General features: G+C 36.3%; 1 protein-coding gene across 6 annotated transcripts in view; it reads right to left on the reverse strand.

Moving 5' to 3' along the window:
* The window catches only part of CPEB2 (cytoplasmic polyadenylation element binding protein 2), a 70,104-nt gene that overhangs the window by 2,325 nt on the left and 47,283 nt on the right, over nucleotides 1-20,496 (reverse strand). For all 6 annotated transcript variants that reach the window (XM_040625074.1, XM_040625072.1, XM_040625070.1 and 3 more), the window contains 6 exons: nucleotides 15,677-15,847; nucleotides 14,409-14,498; nucleotides 9,714-9,832; nucleotides 9,106-9,220; nucleotides 6,511-6,692; nucleotides 1-1,666 (listed from right to left, as the gene is read on the reverse strand). The exon at nucleotides 1-1,666 is cut by the window's left edge and continues 2,325 nt beyond it. In XM_040625074.1, the coding sequence (XP_040481008.1) occupies nucleotides 1,439-1,666; nucleotides 6,511-6,692; nucleotides 9,106-9,220; nucleotides 9,714-9,832; nucleotides 14,409-14,498; nucleotides 15,677-15,847 (905 nt within the window). In that variant the 3' untranslated portion in view covers nucleotides 1-1,438. The remainder of the gene's footprint in view (nucleotides 1,667-6,510; nucleotides 6,693-9,105; nucleotides 9,221-9,713; nucleotides 9,833-14,408; nucleotides 14,499-15,676; nucleotides 15,848-20,496) is intronic.

The following is a 20,496-nucleotide window of genomic DNA, read 5'->3' on the forward strand; positions in this document are numbered from 1 at the left end:
ATGCAACAGTGACCCCAGTTTAGACAGAAGACCCCAATATACATAGGTCAAACACGTAAGCAAGTTTAAGCCAGATTTCACCATTGTCTTTAAGGTAAAATTGAATTTTATGCAACTAGCCATCTGTATATTTCCCCATCTCCATTTTGACTTTACTTAGGTTTACTAAAGTTTTGCATTCTTCTATAAAGTTCATTTGTTTAGATATGGGCTTCCTGTGGGTCTTACATTTGGTGACTGGTTAGCAGTGTGCTGGCCATCTTTGGTTTATAAAGGATGTCTTAACCGTGAACTATCAAAGGGGCTAAAATCAACCTTCTTTAAAATTCTAGTATTTTTCTTTTATTCAATCTTTTATCTATACTATATCACTGCACATGAATTAGAACCGCACATCACAAAATTGCACAGGGATTACAAATATTACATCCAGTCTGCATAAAATCGAATTCCACTACCGACCAGATCACAAAATGGCTGCACTCTCTAATCTAAAACTAATTTGCATATTGTACACATGTAGGACAAATTTTTTAACTTGAAGTCACAATAATGCATGCAAGTTTGCTTTTTTTAAACAAATTTTATAATTTGTTCATGCTACCTAGATTCAAGAGAGCTTTTTTGAACATTTGCAATACCTCACCTCTTGTTAGTTAATAATTCTAGTGCATGCATAAGGTGTATACAGGTAAGTAAACATGCATTTTTTTTTCACATTCTAAAACTATGGCAGTTTAGGCCATATTGTGCTGCCTGCATTTTATCTGCAATGCAGTGTGTCTCTAACGTTTTCAATCCCGTATTAATAGGTGGCATTTACACATAACACCTATATAGCAGCAAAGCTAATACAGCTTGTGATTAAAAATGTTTAAAAATAGCTAATAAATCAGATTATCTTGAGGTATTATTTCTTGCAAGTCAAAATGGAGAGCAAAAAAATCAACCCTAATTTTTAGTTTATGTATACACTGAAAATAGCAACAATAAAAATAAGCATTTGTAGCAGACATATTCCATCTTCACTATTATTTTGCTACCTTTGGTAAATTACTGGGGCAGATCTTGAAGTTAAAAACCCACGTTTAGAAATAAGTGCACGCTTCACCCACTATATAGCAGCAGACTGTTTGCCCCTACGCAAAACATTCTCATATCTAATTTTAACTTTACATATAAAAATAACTTGGAGAAAATACAAAAAAACATTTTATTTTAACATGAAAATATCACAAAAATTAGTAAGCCTGAGATGTAGGGTTTTGGTGAAAAACAAGAGGCTTGTAGTGTTTTGGCTGCTGATAAAGATGCATGTATTGGTAGCCGGGGTGAAAGCAGAAGAATGCACTTATTTCTTCCGCATGTCGCGTCTTCAGACACAGTAAGCCACATGCACCCTTTCTTTCCTTGTTACACAGAGGCCGGTGTGCTATTCTTAGTTCCAGCGGAAGTGGATCTGACGTGGGCGATCAGCACCTTCCTTTACCAATGGCTTATGGAACTCACGTCCTGCACGGGAGTGGATATTTGCCCAACAAAACTCACAGTAATACTGCAGGCAAGTGACATTGGCACAGAAAAAGGGAGCAAATTTTCCACCACAGCGTGCGCCCTGGCATTCATCACACATCTGGTCATCTAGCACATATGGCTTTACCTCCACCTGGAAAGAAAGTGAAAAAAACAGTCTCCCGTTTAGTCTGCTTCAAAAATCATTTTAGCAAATTTAAAATGTTCAGGGTGTTCTCGAGAAAAGGACCAGCATTAAACGTTGAGAAAGTAGGCAGTTCCCCAGGGAAATAGCTTTACCAAGTAGTAGGTTAAAAAACAAAAAACAAAAACCAACAACGAAGTCACTCTGTTCTGGCACTAATCATCTTTTTCTAAGATGTTTCATGTTCATAAGTGATCACGTGATTAAATGATCACTTAGTTTTAGTTTGGTAATTTTATTTTGATATGTTTTCTTCAGAGGACTATAAACTGAGTGGTATTTACTATATTTTTCAAAGGCAGAAAATACTTTAAAAAACTACACATTTAACTGATTCGTAAAACATTCTACCCTCACCTTCCGTGAAGTAACGTCTTTAAAACACCTGTGTGTTAATATTTTGAGGGTGGGGTGATTGTGAGTGAAAAGAGAAGGGCATGGAAGACAAACAGTTTTTACACGTTTTCCCCTTCGTACCAGTAGCACCTGAGAGACAACCCAACCCCAAACCACTGCTGATTATGGCAACACTTCTGTACATACCCTGCTTGTAACTACTTGGTACACACACACCAGAACTGTGGCTAACTGCATGTCTAGACTTCTGTGAATTTATGAGATATAAAGTCAAAGGCCCACTAAGAAGGCCTGAACCAGGAGAAGACCTCAGACCCCTGGTCAGCTGTGAGAGCTAAGCCTTTTAAGCCTCAGTTTCCACGTCTGTAAAGTGAGAAGCAGCCTAGAACCTGTTTCACAGAGCTGTGAGGATCGGATTACGCAGGTAAAAGCCTTCAAGGCAGTGCCTGGCACACAGCGGAGACTCTGTAGGTCAGTGCGCCTACTAATAATAACTACGAACGGAGGGCTACTGCCTTTGTCTGACTGAACGGTGCCAGGCAGCCTAGGACCTCAGCTCTTCCTCAGAAGAGTGTTTAAAGGGTTTGGTTAGAGGTGAAGCAGTGTTTGGCCAAGGTAAAAAATAACAAGCCAATAATTTCTATTCTGAATGAATTAATATTTCCATGTAGCAGAAAATGAGCATATAAGGGTATTTTCTGAAGGATTATTTGTCACAACAGCAACAACAAACAGGGAAAAACGTAAAAGCTGATGAAAAGGACTATAAAACATTTGATAGAAAGGTAATGGAATCAAGTTGTTTATATTTGCATTTCATTGATTAGGGTTGGATAAACATCTTATGTACACTGAACATTTTGCTTTTCTGAACAGTCTGTATCTTTTGCATATTTTCCTGCTGGAGGGTTTTTGTTTTGTTTTGTTTTTTTTAAATGAATCCTCTTTGCCAGTTAAGGATTTTTAATCTTTTTCCATCGACCTTTGGTTTTTAAAAAGATCTCTGACACGCAGTCTAAAATTTTTATGCTCAATCTTTATTTTTCAACATTTTCCTTTATGGATCCTATCTTGATTGCCAGGCTGCTATTTCTGCTTCATTACCTTCATTATAATATTATATAACTATATATAGCTATATATAGCATTGTTATAATATTATATAATAACTATAATTACAGAAATTACCAAAGAATATCTCAAAGTGGCATGAGAATTACTGGATTTCATTTTACTAGATGATAAACAAAATGAGCAGAGAGAGCTACTCCATACATAGCACCCAGGATCTAGCAGAAAATCTAGCACGACCGTATCTGAAAAAATGTGGTACATTTACATATGCTTTCTGAGTTTCTTTCTCATGATTGTATCTCTTGTCTTTACTGTGATTAAAGACAGAGTTTCTGCGTGGTTTACTTAGTTTCCATAATACCTCATAAAATTCTTGGTGCTCGGGAGTTAATGTAAAACTGTTGAATAAGATTTCAAAATGCAATGATTTCAATTATTTATATTTCAAACTTCTAGATATTATTTTATGAAGCTAATTACCTTCAAAGTTGCAGACTTTAAAGATAGAAAACTGGATTTCAAACTTATGATTTTTGAGTATTCTGATTATTTCTGATTAATAACTAAAAATTAACTCTTGCATGTGTGAAAAGGAGTTGGAGTTTCATCAATTCTGTACATATTCTTATTTTCTATTATGATGCCCTTCCCTATTTTACTTCGGAGAACCTATCTGTAGTACTTTGTCACCTGGATTCATAACTAACAAAATAATTCATATTTAATTATCCAACTTGAACTGTAACACAATTCCCTTCAGTAAGTATCAGAAGGCACAGTGAATAATATTACTCATGGAATAACATACCAAAATTACAATGAATTACACATTCATGGTGACGATGCTTCCCAGCTTTTGGGGAGATAGGAATTAAACCTTAAAGTGTTCATGAGCCAAAAGGGTAAGGTGAATGAACAATTTTAATCCTCTCCAAATCTTTGCGTTATCAGTTATAAATTTAAAATTAATCTGTTGTTATGGTTAATAACTACATTCATACTAGAGACATGGAAGGTATAAGATTAATGGGTTTTGTGTGTGTGTGTGAGCAATACTCGTGACTTACAAAACACTGAAGAACTCAACATTTTTGTTTTTTAAGATTTTGTTTTTAAGTAATCTCTATACCTAACGTGGGGTTCAAATTTGTAAGCCCAAGATCAAGAGTCGCATGCTCTACCAAATGAACCAGCCAGACATCTCTCAAATTATTTCAGATAAAATTCAAAATATACCTTAAGCAGCACATATCTTAAAAAATAAACTTTTCTCTCAGGCATTTCAATTGCCTTTTTAAGAAGGCATGCATGTGTTTCTCAATTCACTTGCTCTGCATCTGAGTTGCTCTTTAGGAATCAATACTCTGCCCCAAATAATTGGTCCTTCACTATCATTTTGGAAACAGGGATGAGGTAGGACACTGCAACAATTTTTTCCCTGTGCTCCTGCATGTTAAATAACTATAATTATGTACAATGCAGGTAACCTCCTCAGCTGACTGGATCACTTCTTTGCAAAAGTCAGGGTTAGACTAGACACATGGTCTAAAGCAAGGCCGCACCTTAGACTCACCTAGGAGCTTTACAAATTCCTGCGACCCCCAACCAATTACAACAAAATCTCTGGGGGTTGGGGGGTGGGGGAACCAGATGTTAAGATTTTTCTAAATTCCCAGGTGACTTTATTCTGTAGCTGAGGGTGAAAACCATTGGATTAGAGGAATTCCAGTTCAATAAATTTCCCTGCACTTGGAATTAAAGCAGAGACCTTCCACTCAGATTTTGCGTGTGTGTACAGTGTGTTTTTCAACATTTTAAGTAACAATGCAAAAAAATCACTCTGCATGTATGAACTGAAGCTATGCTGTACTTTTTTTTTTTTTTCTAAACGGGATGGGTCAGTAATTCAACTGATGACTACTTTTAGAGTCCATGGTCTAGTCAATCCATATTCCTTAACCATCTCCCCTGCCTCCAAAATCGTCTTTTAATATACAGACAGCCTCAGAGAAGAAACTTCGAGAAACTGTTACAGTGGGAAAATACAGACTTAAGTTATATCTACTAATTTGGATATTAAAAAAAGTTAAATTACCTCTTATTCTTAGCATATCTCATCCGTACTAAAATGCAAACATGAGTATTTTAGAATACTGCTTAGCTGTATATAGGAATTATGAGCATATTTTAGTATGAAATAGATTTGCAAATGGACAACTGAGTTTGAGTCACTCCTTTTCCCTATTTTAGATGGTAATCAGTACTAGGAATTATTCAATGGGGTGGCTTTTAGTTGACAATCATAGGACTTCCTAAAGAGTTCTTATTGTGATTACCTAAACAATGCTACTAAAGAGTAAATGTTTTAAACTTTAGGATAATTATTTTGTGTGTTTAATTTTTTTTGTATATTTATTATTTTGTATACTTAGGGAAATATACACAGTGTATTTTTATTTTAAATTTAATGATAAAAGATAACAACACTTTAACACTCAGTGCCAAACTCTAAATGCTTCTACATATGAAAATTCATTTAATCCTTAAAATAACTTTGAAAGAGATACTATTATTGATTTCCACTTGATAAATGGGGAAAAAGAGGCATACTGAGGGTTAATTTCTTGAGGATTACAGAGCAGGTGGTGGAAATGGCATCCTGGGCATGCTGGCTCCAGGGTACAAGATTTTGTTTGTTTGTTTGTTTGTTTGTTTTTTAAGATTTCATTTATTTGAGAAAGAGAAGCAGACTCCCACTGAGCAGGGAGTCTGATGAGGGGCTCAATCCCAGGACCCTGGGACAGTGACCTGAGCTGATGGCAGACGCTTAACCGACTGAGCCACCCAGGTGCACCCAGGGTACAAGCTCTTAAAACAAGCTCTGCCTCTGTGGTTAGAAAGGTATTGAGACCTTACTGGTAGATTTAACAAAACAAAAAACAAACCCCACAATTTGACATGATTTTACAATGACATTTATATTTCGTATATTGTATCTAAAGTTCAAAGTATGGGGATGCCTGGATGGTTCAGTGGGTTAGGCGTCTGCCTTCGGCGCAGGGCATGATCCCAGGGTTCCGGGACTGAGCCCCACACTGGGCCCCCAGCTCAGTGGGGAACGTGCCTCTCCCTCTGCCTGCCCCCCCCAACAAATAAATAAATAAAATCTTAACAAAAAGAAAATAAAAGTATGTTCAATAATTTTACATTTCAGTGATATTTTGATATAATACTCTTTAAGAGTTAAAGATGTATAAAAAAATAAAGTGTTTGAATTATATTATTAACTCGCTAGGGTAGTAAGCTTCGGATCAGCACCGTATTATATAGGATGTTAAATGCTTTCCCAATATGCAACTTACGCGTTTATCAATATCCCCATGCTGAAGCTGAACAAACCGAGCACTGATGGCAGCAATATAGCTCTGCTGATTGGAGAAAGCAACTCGACCAGCACCTTTTGGGTATTTTAACTCAGGATCTGTATCAATTCCTGCATAACAAACTCCACCATACAGCCGGTCCATGATCATAGCAAGTTCCACTTGAAAAGGAAAAGAAATTCACATCAAATGTGAGAGAACACAGTAAATCGTTTTTAAGTTCGTTTTTTAAAAAAGGAAAAGTCAATAAGATAAATGGTTTTATGCTGTTTTCTAAATCCAATCCTTTCACCTGCATACTGGACCCAATCTGCTCTCACTACAGAATTACTTGGCAATTCTCCTCTCTCCTTCCTGTATCATCAGTTTTTCCCTCTACACTGATCATTCCCAATCTTAAAAAAAACCACAAAACTCTTAATTCTATTTTTCTCCCTCTCCGTGACTGCTTAATTTCTATGTTCTCCCTTTACGGCCAAATTGTTAAAATTTTTTTCTTCTACTACTTCATCCCTTTCTTCCCATTCCTTGTTCAACCTTTATAACCAGACTTTTGCCCCACGACTCCACTTTAATTGCTCATGCCACTGTCAAGTACAATGGTCAATCTATCTGGAAGCAGCACTGAATATAGCTAATCTCTACTTTCTCTATCTGGCTTTCAGGACACATTTTTCTACTAATTTCCATCTGACCTCACAATTCCTTCTTAGTGTTCCTTGCTGGTTCTTCTCCAATTCCTTGACTTTTCAACATCAGAATACTCTAAGTTTCAGTCCGTGGATTTCTTACTTGTGGCTATGGTGACTTCATCCCATGTCATGGCTTTAAATACTATCCATCTGTTTTCAGCTCCTAAATTCCTATCTCCAGCCCGGGCCTCTTCTCTGGACTCCAAACTCATCTACTATGCAACCGTCAGGAGATGGTCAACTGGAGTTGTCCTGGACAACTCATATTGACATTGACAGACCTTCAACACTTAGTGTGAAAAGGCACTCCTGATCTTCCACCATCCCACTGAATCCGTGCCATTGAGTTTTTGCTGACTCAGCTGACTCTATTTTCGTTTTCCCCACAATACACGCAAATCCTATGAACCTGATTTTCCAGACCTATCTAAAATCCAATCTCCTCACCTCCATCAACTAACATCCTGTTCCAAACTCTCATTATATTTCATCTGGATTGTGGCAATAGCCTTAACTCTTTGCTTCTGATTTACTGTCAAAATAGGAGCAAGGCCCCTCAAAATTTATTTTCAAAACAGTAGCAAGAGTAATTCCTAGATATCAGATATAAATGGCTTAACTAAAATTTCTACTGAGGACCTCGAAATGGTACCACAAACTTGCTTTCCAAACCAAGACCACAATCTTCCTTCTCCAGTGTTTTTTATCTCAGTAGAAGGCACCACTATCTATGTAGTGGCTTAAGACTGAAAGCTGAGATTCAGCCTTTGAGTTTACCTCATAAATTGTCTGTGACATGTGTTCACTTTGCTCCCTCACCACTGCTACCTCCAATCCAAGCTCATGCTATCTTTCTCCTGTCCTTCTCAAGAATGGGGTCCTAAAATGGTCTACCCATATCTACTCTCAACCCAACTGCCCCCAAAACACGTCATTAGCTACACTTATTAAAACTCTTCACTGATTTCCCCTTGCTCTGAGGATAAGTACCAAATTAGCTTATCAGACTTATATGACCTGACTCCTATTCCCTTTTTCAATGCCTTTTTGTGTCTCTCCCCTCACTTCTTATACCCCAGTCAGCCACTCTGGATTTCTTTCAGTTCCTCCAACGCCCTATGCTTCTCTCCACTAAAACTTTGAATATGCTCTTCCCTTTGTCTGAAACACACTCCTCACAACCCTCCTGCCACCTCAACTCTATTCCTTCTGCTATGTGTCAGCTCAAATACAAGTATCTCTAAATATCAGACTACACCACATTCCCTTGATGCTCTTCTATTCTCTATAGTCTTTCTTTGTAGCGGTTATGATCTGTAAGTATTTACATGTGTGAATGGTTCTTTTAACATATATCTCCTACACTGACTGGAACAGGATGTTCTCAGTGGTGGAAGGCACTAACACACTTCATTGGACACATGGAATCATAAAACATGCTCGTACAGTGGGCATTTAGGTCTGTAATTATGTTCCTAGATGACATTTCTGGTAAATCTCTGGTTCCTGGTTATTGATGAACAGAAGTTTATTACTTATCACAGCACTAGTAAAAAAAAAATCCCATACTTCAAATATCAGAATCAACCCACATAAAATAGACCCCAAATTCTTATATTTTAGAGAATTATACTTAAGAAGTATTTGGATTCTTCTTATAGCATCTGCTTGGAGTTAACTATTAATTTTGATAGATGAGTGTCCACTTCTCCACTTACTTGATGGTTTTAAGAATGCTTCTCAGAATTCTGTAGTGAACTACTCTTGGAGCATAAGGAATCTGTTCCTTGCCCACCCAATAGTACCAGCTCCCAAAAGTTTACTGAATTAATTCATATTTAATTTTTTTTAAAGAAGCAACATTTGTTAACATTCTACTTACCAGCCCTTAATGGCCTAGGGACACCTCCAACAAAAATTGTTTTTCGAGGATCCAAAGGCTGGGAACCATCCATCACAAAATCACTATCACTTAAGTTCCAAGGACGGATCTGAACCTGTAAAGAAAATCACATCATTGTAATGGGTCTTATTTCCTTGACAGCTTATGCTGCTTTGTGCCAGTTAACAGTGGTTCTGTTATTTTTCAAAATTTTGTACAGTTGAATTTGAAAACGAATTATTATTTTTATCTAGATACTATAAGTTTTTTTTTTTTTTTTAAGATTTTTTATTTATTTATGTGACAGAGAGACAGCCAGCGAGGGAGGGAACACAAGCAGGGGGAGTGGGAGAGGAAGAAGCATGCTCCTAGCCGAGGAGCCCGATGTGGGACTCGATCCCAGAACGCCAGGATCACGCCCTGAGCCGAAGGCAGACGCTTAATGACTGCGCTACCCAGGCGCCCTAGATACTATAAGTTATCCAGATTTTTAAAAACTGAACTCTTAGCATGGTATTTTAACTTTTTTTTTATCATTAATAATTGCTTCAAACCAGTTTTTGGAAAACTCGTATTTGTAGCCTAAAGTTCACATAGTAGTTACTTACTGGTTTGTCCTTGATGGTGGGGCTGGAAACACACAGATAGAGTTTTCCATCTTCTTCAATACAAGCATCAATTAGTGCCTGAACTGAGCTCTCTTCTTGAAAGAGAAGGAATGCATAGCCTGTAATAACCATTAAAAATGAGGCAATATGGCAAAGTAAGAGATTTCACCCCAAATTTCAGTACTATTTAGAAAATACATGCTTTTGGAAAAGAAAAAAAATTAAAACTATCAGATAGAACCAGAACCATTAAGATTTTCTATAAGAGAACACAGTATCCTATGGAATACACACAAAAACAGATACTCATTAATTAGCTATATTATATAGAGTGCTTACTATCCAATACTGTGCTAAGACCTTTACATAAATTATTTCATTTGATTCCCACGAAAAGTCTATAAGACATTATTCCCATTTTACCGAAGAAAAACCTGAGGTATCCAGCAGTTAAATGACTTGCCCCAAGTCAGTCACATAAGCAAGCACTTGGTGGAGTAATTTCAAACCCAGGAGAGCCCCCAAGGTCTCCCAAGATACTGTTTTCTCCAAGAACTTGTCAGGATTAACCCCTTGAGCATATTAGGAGCAGAAGATTCCTAGAAATGTCTTCAGGGTAAGACACTTTCTCGTGCACACTTTGGGCTAGACCACACTTGGAAAGGCCCAAGAATTTCCGTAAGGAGGGGGAAATAACCACAGTCAGCATGACAACAACTTCAAAATTGTACTAAGAAAACTACTTAAGGAGGCTGGAGTGAAATGGGTCCTCCAGCCTGGATCAGAACCTTAAATCAAACTCTCAAACTGGGATGAGCAGTGGAACACTCCTTTCAAATAGCCTGGAGACTGTGTTTGGACTTTGGACCCAAACTCTTGCTCTGATGCCTGTACCTTGGGAAATATGCCCTTCTTCCTTTCTTTGTGATAACAGATCCTCAATCTTTAAGCAGAATTGACTTCATTATAAAAAGAACATATCAAAATTTACACTGCAAGTCCACCATTAGGTGATTTTCCTAGAAGCTGATAACTGACCAAAAATACCCCCTTTCCTTGATGAGATTTCTATGCAAACAAGCCTAGAGAACTGTAATCTGGTTCTAATATGAAGAAGTCATCAAACAGGCCATGCACATCTATCTACGCCATTAGATAATGGTAAATGTGAAGTCATGTTTTATGTAGAAATCAAAACACACAGCTTCATTGCCAACAATGGCTGTAATTGCCACAAAGGTCTGATGTGACACAAAAGTGCTTCATTTTAAAATTGTAATACCTGATTGCATATATACGCCATCAAACCAACCTATGCAATAGAAACTTCCAAAGGTATGATTATGCAAGATTAAAAATCACATCATAGACGTATCCAACTGCTAGAAATTATTTAAATATGCCTGAAAAAATAAAAAATGAAGACTGGTTTTAAATGAAGGCTTGAATTTGATACAAGTTAAGGATATGAGAGTTATAATTGTTTTGTAATAATTGAGAGGATTTTAAATCAGTATTTTTAATGTTAAGATTTGTGATATTAATTTTTGATATTAATATTTTAATTTTGCTTACTTTTAAAGCAATACTTTACATTCAATATTCTTTTTTTTTTCTTTAAGATTTTACTTATTTGAGAGAAAGAGAGAGAAAGCACGAGCAGGAGGAGGGGCAGAGGGAGAAGCAGGCTCCCTGCTTGGACCCAAGGAGCAGGGAGCCTGACGCGGGGCTGAATCCGAGAACCCTAAGATCATGACCCGAGCCAAAGGCAGACCGCTTAACCAACTGAGCCACCTAGGCACCCCTACATTCAATATTCTTAATATTGCTTAATGATTTCTGTGATTATTAGGGAAGAAATGTTTGTATCACAAAACTAAGCAACATGGCAGGTAAATTATGATCTAGCTAAGGCAAACCATTAAATATTAAAATACTCTTATCAAAAACATATTATACAGCAAGCTAATACTCATATAGGGTGAACCTCATTCACTGTAAAGGAAACATATGTACATGGTGGCTCCATATCCAAGGGCTCATGTCGCTGCCTTAGTTACAAGGCAGCTTCACTAACTGGATGCTTTCTGTACCAGTGTTTCCAAACCACGGAAAACGTATTACAACAATGACAAAACTGGTTGAAAGAACACAGTTTGGAAACACTGGTCTTTGGCAAGGACAATTAACTATAACTATATCAAAAACTATGATTTGCCTGTGCAACTTTCTTGAGGTCTTTTTGTTTTATTTTCAGTTTGAGAAAATAAACTAACCATCACCACAAAAACCACAATGACAACAACAATGGCAACAAGAGCAACAAAGAAAGCAATCATTCTGTTTGATTAAATTTGTGCCAACACATCTTTCTAGGCTTAGAGTCCATCATCCTAAGAACAAGAGGCTTAGGCAAAAAATGTATACCTGTCTCCACACAAACCAATTCTCATTCCTTTCTAAAACTGTATTTCAATTCCTGCCTGGAAGTCTGCTCAACTCCTTTATGTATATCTAGATTACACAATACCTTCAGATTTCACCAGAACTTCTCAGTAAAGCCTTTCCCACCTACTTCAGGTCAAAGGAACTTCTCTATCCTGTAGTATTTATAACTGTTTATATCATGTGTTAGTCAATTATTATTCTATGCATTACCAAGAATACAAAGATGAGTGAAGGCAGAGTCTTACAGACTATGGGAAGAACTGGATATTAGCAAAATCATCACAGATTTATAGAGTTGTAAAAATGTAACATCGTAGCTGTGACAAGTGCTATGAAAGAGCAGAGCAATGCTAGGAGAGCCCACAAGAGTGTGTGAACCCTTAGGTGGGTCCTGAAAGTATCCTGTGAGCAACCAATGTTTAAACTGAGACAAATGGAGGTATGTAGATGAAGACACATGAGGAGGGCCTTCAGGGAGAGAGAGAATATCATATGTAAGAGTCCTAAGGCAGGAGAGAACAAGGCCAGTTTTTGGAACCAGAAGGAAACAAGAAGCAACAGTGGGAGAAGAAATCAGAGAGACAGGGAGGCTGGGCAGGGCAAACACATTTTTGCCTTTATTCTAACTGAAAGAAACCACTGAAGGGTTTTAAGTAGATGGTCAAGGGACAGCACTATCAGATGAGTTTTCAGAGAGATTATTCTGGCTGTACCAGGGGAGAAAAACTGGAGAGAGCCAGAGGTATGGACAGACTAATCACATTCCTGAAGTGGGCCAGGGTACTGGTAACTTAGGCAGGAATATTAGAAACTAATTGGCATTTTTATTGAACACTCAAAAAAATTTATAAAAGGCCAAGAGAGTGAAACAATGGACAACAGATTAAAACTCAACTTAAAATTCAGCAGCAAATTAAAACTCAACAACAGATTAAAACTCAGATGAACAAATGAATGTCTACATCTATATGGAACTAATTTTCTCTCTAAACTAAGTATCAGGACCTCCAAGTCCAGTAAACTCCAAATCTGAGTGAAAATTTAGAGTACACGGAGAAAGGTCCATAGCTTTAACCAGATTCTCATAGAGACCTGGGATTCAGAATCCCTGCTCAAAAGATGTTCTTGGTTCCATAAGTATAAGATATAAAGGTATAAAACAAAAACCACTGCATTTTTCCATTTCTCTAAAAATCTACATGAACTGGTAACGGAGGTTCTAGAATTCTCAGTGACAAAAAAGTGAGATATCCCATATAATTCATTACCAGAAATCTTTTAATTAGTTTTTGTATGCCAATAACTATTCTAATACGTTTTCTTTCCCAGAGCCCAAATCAGACCATTTAATAGATCTATTGGAGTCTTTTTTCCAGGTTTGAAAATTCACTCAGCCATGAGAATAATAGGGTTTTTGTTTTTCTAAAATTTTATTTCAATGATGTTCAAAGAAAAGTCTTAGTTTTTCAATCTCCCGCCTTCCTTTTTATTCACTTCAGAGAATCTTCCATTAACAAGCTGACTGGATTCATGTTTAATTCTCTCCACTCACCTCCCCTGCTCATTGTGGCCAAGGGGTACTTATTTCCTCTGCTCACTAATGGTGGCCTTGCTTTGCTCACATAAATGATAGTGTGATTTGTGATTCTTGTGCTATGGTGACAAGACACAGTAGTATCCTAGCAATAAGTTACTAGCACAACTAGGTATCTTCTTCAGATCAGATCTCTTTATATAATGGGGGTTTGGACCAGTCACTTTCTCCTCTAGCTAAATTCATCCACAGAGTAAATATTGCTTTGTTGTTATCTGCTACTGTTTGGAACGCTTAAGTAAATCTTGCAATATTTATACTATTCATGTGTTTATATTTTTCTCTCACTTCAAATCTTAATTTCACTGCATAGAGGGACACTTCTTTAAATGTCTGTATCCCAGTTACTTAGAAGGATGCTTCAAACAGAGAAAAAAAGACTCAAAACAAATCATTGTCAAATCATTATAGAGAAAGCACGGCAAGTGTCTAATGGTTCCTGACTGGCTTAAAGTGAAACTATGATAGTCCTCAGGCCCATTCTTCCTCACTTGACATGTTACCAGCCTTTACAAATTATTCTATTAGTTTTTATATAAAGGTGTGACGATATGCAATTCTAAAAGAAAAGAAAGCACAAAGTAATTGATATTGTCTTATTTGCTCCCAGAAAACTGATTCCCTAGAAAATATTAACAATAAAAACCTCTTACCTTTTGGTGGAAAATAGGACTTGCTTTCGGCTTTATGAGGCCAATCTACTACCAAAGGCCCAAATCTTCTGAAGCTAGCAGTTATTTCGTCTTAAAAAAGTACAATAATACACATTAGGAATTAGTTTTAATGGTTCATTTTGAAAAAAAAATTTTATGTTAAGGATTAAAATTTAAAAGTACCAAGTACCCTAAGATAAACTAGCATATGAAAACTCAAAACACGTCTAATATCCTTACTAAAAGAACATGAAATAAATAGCTATTTCAGTCAAAATAAATTTATTTTTAAGTAGCACATTGGCCAGAGCAATCAATTCAGTGTTTTAAAATTTCATATAACATTATGTAGATACTAATGGATTAACAGTGTAACAAACCATAAATATTACTGGCTTGAAAAACATGCCAACATCATATCAAGTTAAATAAAGAGATGATTACTGCTTGGTAAGTAAAATCTCATAGGGAAAGAAAAGGTCTGCTAGAACAAGACATGTAGAATTATCACACTCAAAATATACTAAGGTCTGACACACACCAGGTAGCTTCACTGAAACAAATATAGGTGAAACCCAATGATATGCTCTAGGTCATTTCATTACATGAAAACCTTATTATACTAATTAACACTTAAAACAGTTTTATGTATATTTGAATCATAATTGAAAAATTTCTCAAAGTGTAGCAATATCCTCTTAGTTGTGAATAAGAGTGGCAGATTTCCCAGAACTGCACAAACATTAGACAGTTTCAGTATTTTTAATCTTTACCTTGAATTATTTTCTTTTGTTATTATTACATATGATTGTTTTTACATCTGTTTAGCCTTTGAATTACCTGAATTTCCTGTTTATGTTCTGTTTCCATTACTCTTTTGGGTTTTATTACCTCTTTCTTACCTGTTTCTAACAGCCTATTTATCCTTAACGAAATTAAACTTTTGACTATCATGCACCGCAGGCATTTTATTTTGTGTGTGTTGTTTTATGGTAATACAAAAGATTTTAAGATTTTTTTAGAATAACTTTTTGTATGATAATCTTATTTACAAAAAAATATAGTAACAATATGCATTTTAACATATAAAGAAAAAATCTTTAAACTGTTCAATTACCTCTTATTTCATATTTCAACGAGTGACAAAATATTTTAACAGAGATGGATATCCATTCTGACCTCGAAAATCTCGAGGTAAAAAATTCCATACCCCCATTCACATTGTATTTTAGGGTTTTGTTTGTTTTAAACTCAAATTATCACACTACCTTCATCAATATCTGGAGGAAGACCACCAACAAAAACTTTTCGAGAGAAGCGTTCTATTCGTTCTCCATTTTGATGAGCTGAGTAACATGTGGGTGAATTTAAAACACCAACTTGATCGTTATGACCATCATCAAGCAGACCATCATCTATTGGAAAGAGGGAAGAACGACCTAAAATATAAAAACAAATATAACTTGGATCTCAGATATAAGGAAATGATAAAATCAAGCATTAAATAGCAATGACAAATTCAAAGGCTTAAAACATGAAGGTGACACAGGAATTAAAAAATAAGGGAAATTCAGAGAGTTTATGGTTTTAATTACCTGGATTCAAAAGAGAAGCTGTCTGAAGAATGACTTAGAAATAAATGTAATCATATGACAACAATTATACTGCAAACACTATATCACTTCAATTTTTTATGGAAAGCAGCAAGAATCTGATGTATGGGGACAGTTTAAACTGGATGTGTAACAGGAGAAACCTTTGAGAAATTGGTAGCAAAGGGGAAATGGCACAGACTAAATAGGTAAGAGCACATAATAAAAAGCCACTTGCAGACCACAGTAAGTAAGGACAAAGGCAACAAGTAAGACTTGCATACAAGGTTTTGAATCAATTGATTACACATGTGACAATTATATAAAAGGGTAGACAGGGCTTCTGCACATGTGCAAAACAGAAAAAGGCATCCCCTCTAGGATTCTGGTCCCCATCTGATCCCACCCTTCAGGGGTGCACCCTCTGTCCAGGGCATATCCTGTATAATTCTCTGCAGCAATCCTGATGCTAGACTCCATGGGGATCAAAAAAATAAAATGACCTAATAAAATATAGTCCCCTGCTCTCAGGGAATGTACATTTAGAAAAGATAAGATCTATACATATAACTATGGCACATACCCATAAGGAAGCTTCAAAGTACTTCAGAGGAAGTTTGTTGGAGGAAGGGAATAGTCTGGCTAATAAATGGGTAATTTCTTAAATCCCCAACTGTGGTAAAAAGGGACAGCTAGTGGTATTTACTCAGTGCATTAGAGAGGGTAAGATATTTCTAAGTAAAAATATTTATTAGAACATGGTTTTGAGTAAATTTTCCAAGTGGAAGGAGAAACATAAAAGAGGAAAACATGAATTTATTTAAGAAATAGGGAGCAGTCAAAATTGACTACTGCATGTTGGAAATAAGGAGAGTATAAGTAATAAAAACAGCTTTGAGGCTAGTCAGAATACTTAGCCTTCAACATCAGGCTAAAGGAGATGTTTTACTTAGTATGTGATTAAAACAAACAAAAAACTGGATATGGGGGTTCAAGCAAGATAACTTTACTGGTGCTTTGGGAAGACTTATAGCAAATGTGGTTAAGGTGATTAGAAATGAACAGATCAGGAAGGATGGACAGGGGAGATAACTATAGCAGTGAAGAGAAGATATCTGGGAAACAAGACAGAAAAATGGGGAGGATGAGCTAAAAGAAAGTATTAGAACATGAATAATAAGAATCATTAAATAAATATAAAGACAATAAAGACCAAAAATGGTATAAGAAAGGGTATATGTGGAAGGAAACAATCAGCAAAACTAAAAGGTAACCTTTGGAATGGGAGAAGACATTTGCAAATGACACTGACATATCTGATAAAGGGTTAGTATCCAAAATATGTAAAGAACTTATAAAACTGAACACACAAAAAACGATCCAGTTAAAAAATTGGCAGAAGACCTGAACAGACATTTTTCCAAAGAGGACATATAGCCGGCTAACAGACATATGAAAAGGTACTCATCATCACTCATCATCAGGGAAATGCAAACCAAAGCTACAATGAGATTATCACTTCACACCAGTTAGAATGGCTAAAATTAACAACTCAAGAAACAACAGCTGTTGGCAAGGATGCAGAGAAAAGGGAACCTTCTTACACTGTTGGTGGGAATGCAAGTGGGTGCAGGCACTCGAAAACAGTATGGAGGTTCCTCAAAAAGTTAAAAATAGAGCTACCTTATGAGCCAGCACTGCACTACTATGTATTGCCAAAAGGATACAAAAACACTGATTCAAAGGGATACATGCACCCTGATGTTTGTAGAATTATCAATAATTAGCCAAATCATGGAAAGAACCCAAATGTCCATCAACTGATGAATGGATAAAGATGTGATATATATACGCGCAATGGAATATTACTCAGCCATCAAAAATAATGAAATCTTGCCAACGGCAACAATGTGGATGGAGCGAGAGAGTATAATGCTAAGCAAAATAAGTCAGTCAAAGACAAATACTGTATGATTTCACTCATATGTGGAATTTAAGAAACAAAACAGATGAACCGGGGGGGGGGGAAGAGAGAGACAAACCAAGAAACAGACTCTTAACTACAGAGAACTAACTGAAAGCTGATGAAGGGGAGTAGGCAGGGGATGGGTGAAATAGGTGATGGGGATTAAGGAGTGCACTGTCATGATGAGCACTGGGTGTTGCACCGGGTGTTGTATGTAAGTGATGGATCACTAAATTCTACATCCGAAACCAATCTTACACTGTATGTTCAGAAACTGGAATTTAAATAAAACCTTGAAAGAAAAAAAAAGGGTAGGTATGTCAAACTGCATAGGCAGAGAAGATGTTCAGGATTAAATGTAAGGTAGGAGGTTGCAAATGGAGTGGAGAAAGTAAATAAGCCACATTTTTTTGAAGACAGTCAATTTTACAGAAATGACACTTGAAGGTTCTTTGTAATATCACTGAAGACAACTCCACAGAGAAATGATAAGGCAGTTCCTTGAGAAATTTATAAAGAAGTAATGGAACATTCAAGGAGCTCAAGAAAGCAGTGGTAAGAAAAGCACAAAGCCAAAATATTATTGTAACACACTGCCAAAGAAAAATGTGATAAATTAAAAAAAAAAAAAAGAAAGAAAGAGGAGCCATGAAATAACAGTGTGAGACATTAAGATAATCATTTTAAAAAATGACAACTGTTCGAGGACATGCATGATCTTTGAAGGTAAGCAATTTTAGTAAAGTTGGATGGGAGTCACGCTGAGTGTAGAGTTTTATAAAGACATCAAAAGAAGATGATTCTTTAGAAGTTTATTAGAGAGGAAAAAGGGAAAATAAAAATGCAGAGAAACTGTTTTTCTTTCAAGATGGAATATAAGGTGTTTTTTTTTTTGGATGAGGAGACAATACATAGAATCTATAGCATGTGCCTTAACATATACAAGTAATATTCAACATTAAGAAGTCATTAATATAACATCTTGAAAAATATGACTCTTAATGATACAAGTGATATAAACAAAGACCATGTGAAATGTGATGGCCTGCAGAGAACTGGGGTTGGGGTGAGAAGGGGGCTACTGTTAAACTGTATGTAGCTAGCCAGACGCTGGAAGTAAGAATTTTAAGTTTCTAACACCAAAAACAGGGAGGAAGATCCTATTTGTATAGGAATAAGGAATTACTGTACAGATTTAAATTCAATTTAAATAAGATGTTCTGAAAGATGTCCATGTTAACTAAGTATCTTCGTGAATATTTAACTTTTCTAATACCTTTGCTAGCAGAAATAAGGACTAATGTAAAACAAATGACAATAGTCTGTGTGATCAACAGAAAGAAAGCCCTTCACAAGTATTTTATCTAACTATTTCATTTAAGAAAATAAACCTCATCAAGATCCATTACAAATAATACTGTAAATAACTGGTTCAACTTCTAAGGTCAGACTTTAATAATTCTGTATTTTAAAAGGAATAAGATGAGGCAGAAAACATGCATATTAGTTTTTTTTTTTTTTTAAAGATTTTTTATTTATTTATTTATTTGACAGAGATAGAGACAGCCAGCGAGAGAGGGAACACAAGCAGAGGGAGTGGGAGAGGAAGAAGCAGGCCCACAGCGGAGGAGCCTGATGTGGGGCTCGATCCCAGGACGCCGGGATCACGCCCTGAGCTGAAGGCAGACGCTTAACTGCTGTGCCACCCAGGTGCCCCAGAAAACATGCATATTAGTTTTTAATAGAAAAATTACAAATCCAAATTTTATACTTATTTCAGACATGTCAATACATTTGAAATCATTTCACTTTAAAGTGCCCTAACATACATGTGAATTTAGCAGTTCCATGAATATAATAAAAAAAGTCTTTCTAATAGACTTTTATCTTGAGCAAAAATGTAGATCATAAATATTTAGGGTCTAAATAGAAATACTAAATGCAGTGACAAAGCAAATCACTACATAAGAGAGGTGACCCAAAAATGGTTTAAATTTTTTGTGTTAACTGTTAATACTGTAATATAACCACGTTTTAACAATGGTTCTATATTACTAACTATAGTAGTTTTAACTATAACAAATAAATTATAGTTAATAAAATAACTATCAAAAATCTATTTGTCTAAAATCTAGTAAGCAAAGCTCAGCTGAACAAAGGATGTAATGGAAAGTCTAAGAAACATCACACACTGGCCATACTAACAAGAATTTTCATTGCTAGGGGCGCCTGGGTGACTCAGTTGGTTAGGCATCTACCTTTGACCTAGGTCATGACCCCAGAGTCCAGGGACTGAGCCCAGCACTGGGCTCCTTGCTCAGTGGGGAGCCTGCTTCTCCCTCTCCCTCTGCCATTCCCCCTGCTTGTGCTCTCTGGATCTATTTCTCCGTCAAATAAACAAATAAAATCTTAAAGAAAGCCTTTTCAGGATGCCTGGGTGGCTCAGTCAGTTAAGTGTCTGCCTTCAGCTCAGGACCCTGGGATCAAGTCCCACATCAGGCTCCTTGCTCACTAGGGAACCTGCTTCTTG

The sequence above is a fragment of the Ursus maritimus genome, unplaced genomic scaffold, assembly GCF_017311325.1.
Source record: "Ursus maritimus isolate PB19 unplaced genomic scaffold, ASM1731132v1 scaffold_8, whole genome shotgun sequence".
Classification (NCBI taxonomy): Eukaryota; Metazoa; Chordata; class Mammalia; order Carnivora; family Ursidae; genus Ursus; species Ursus maritimus.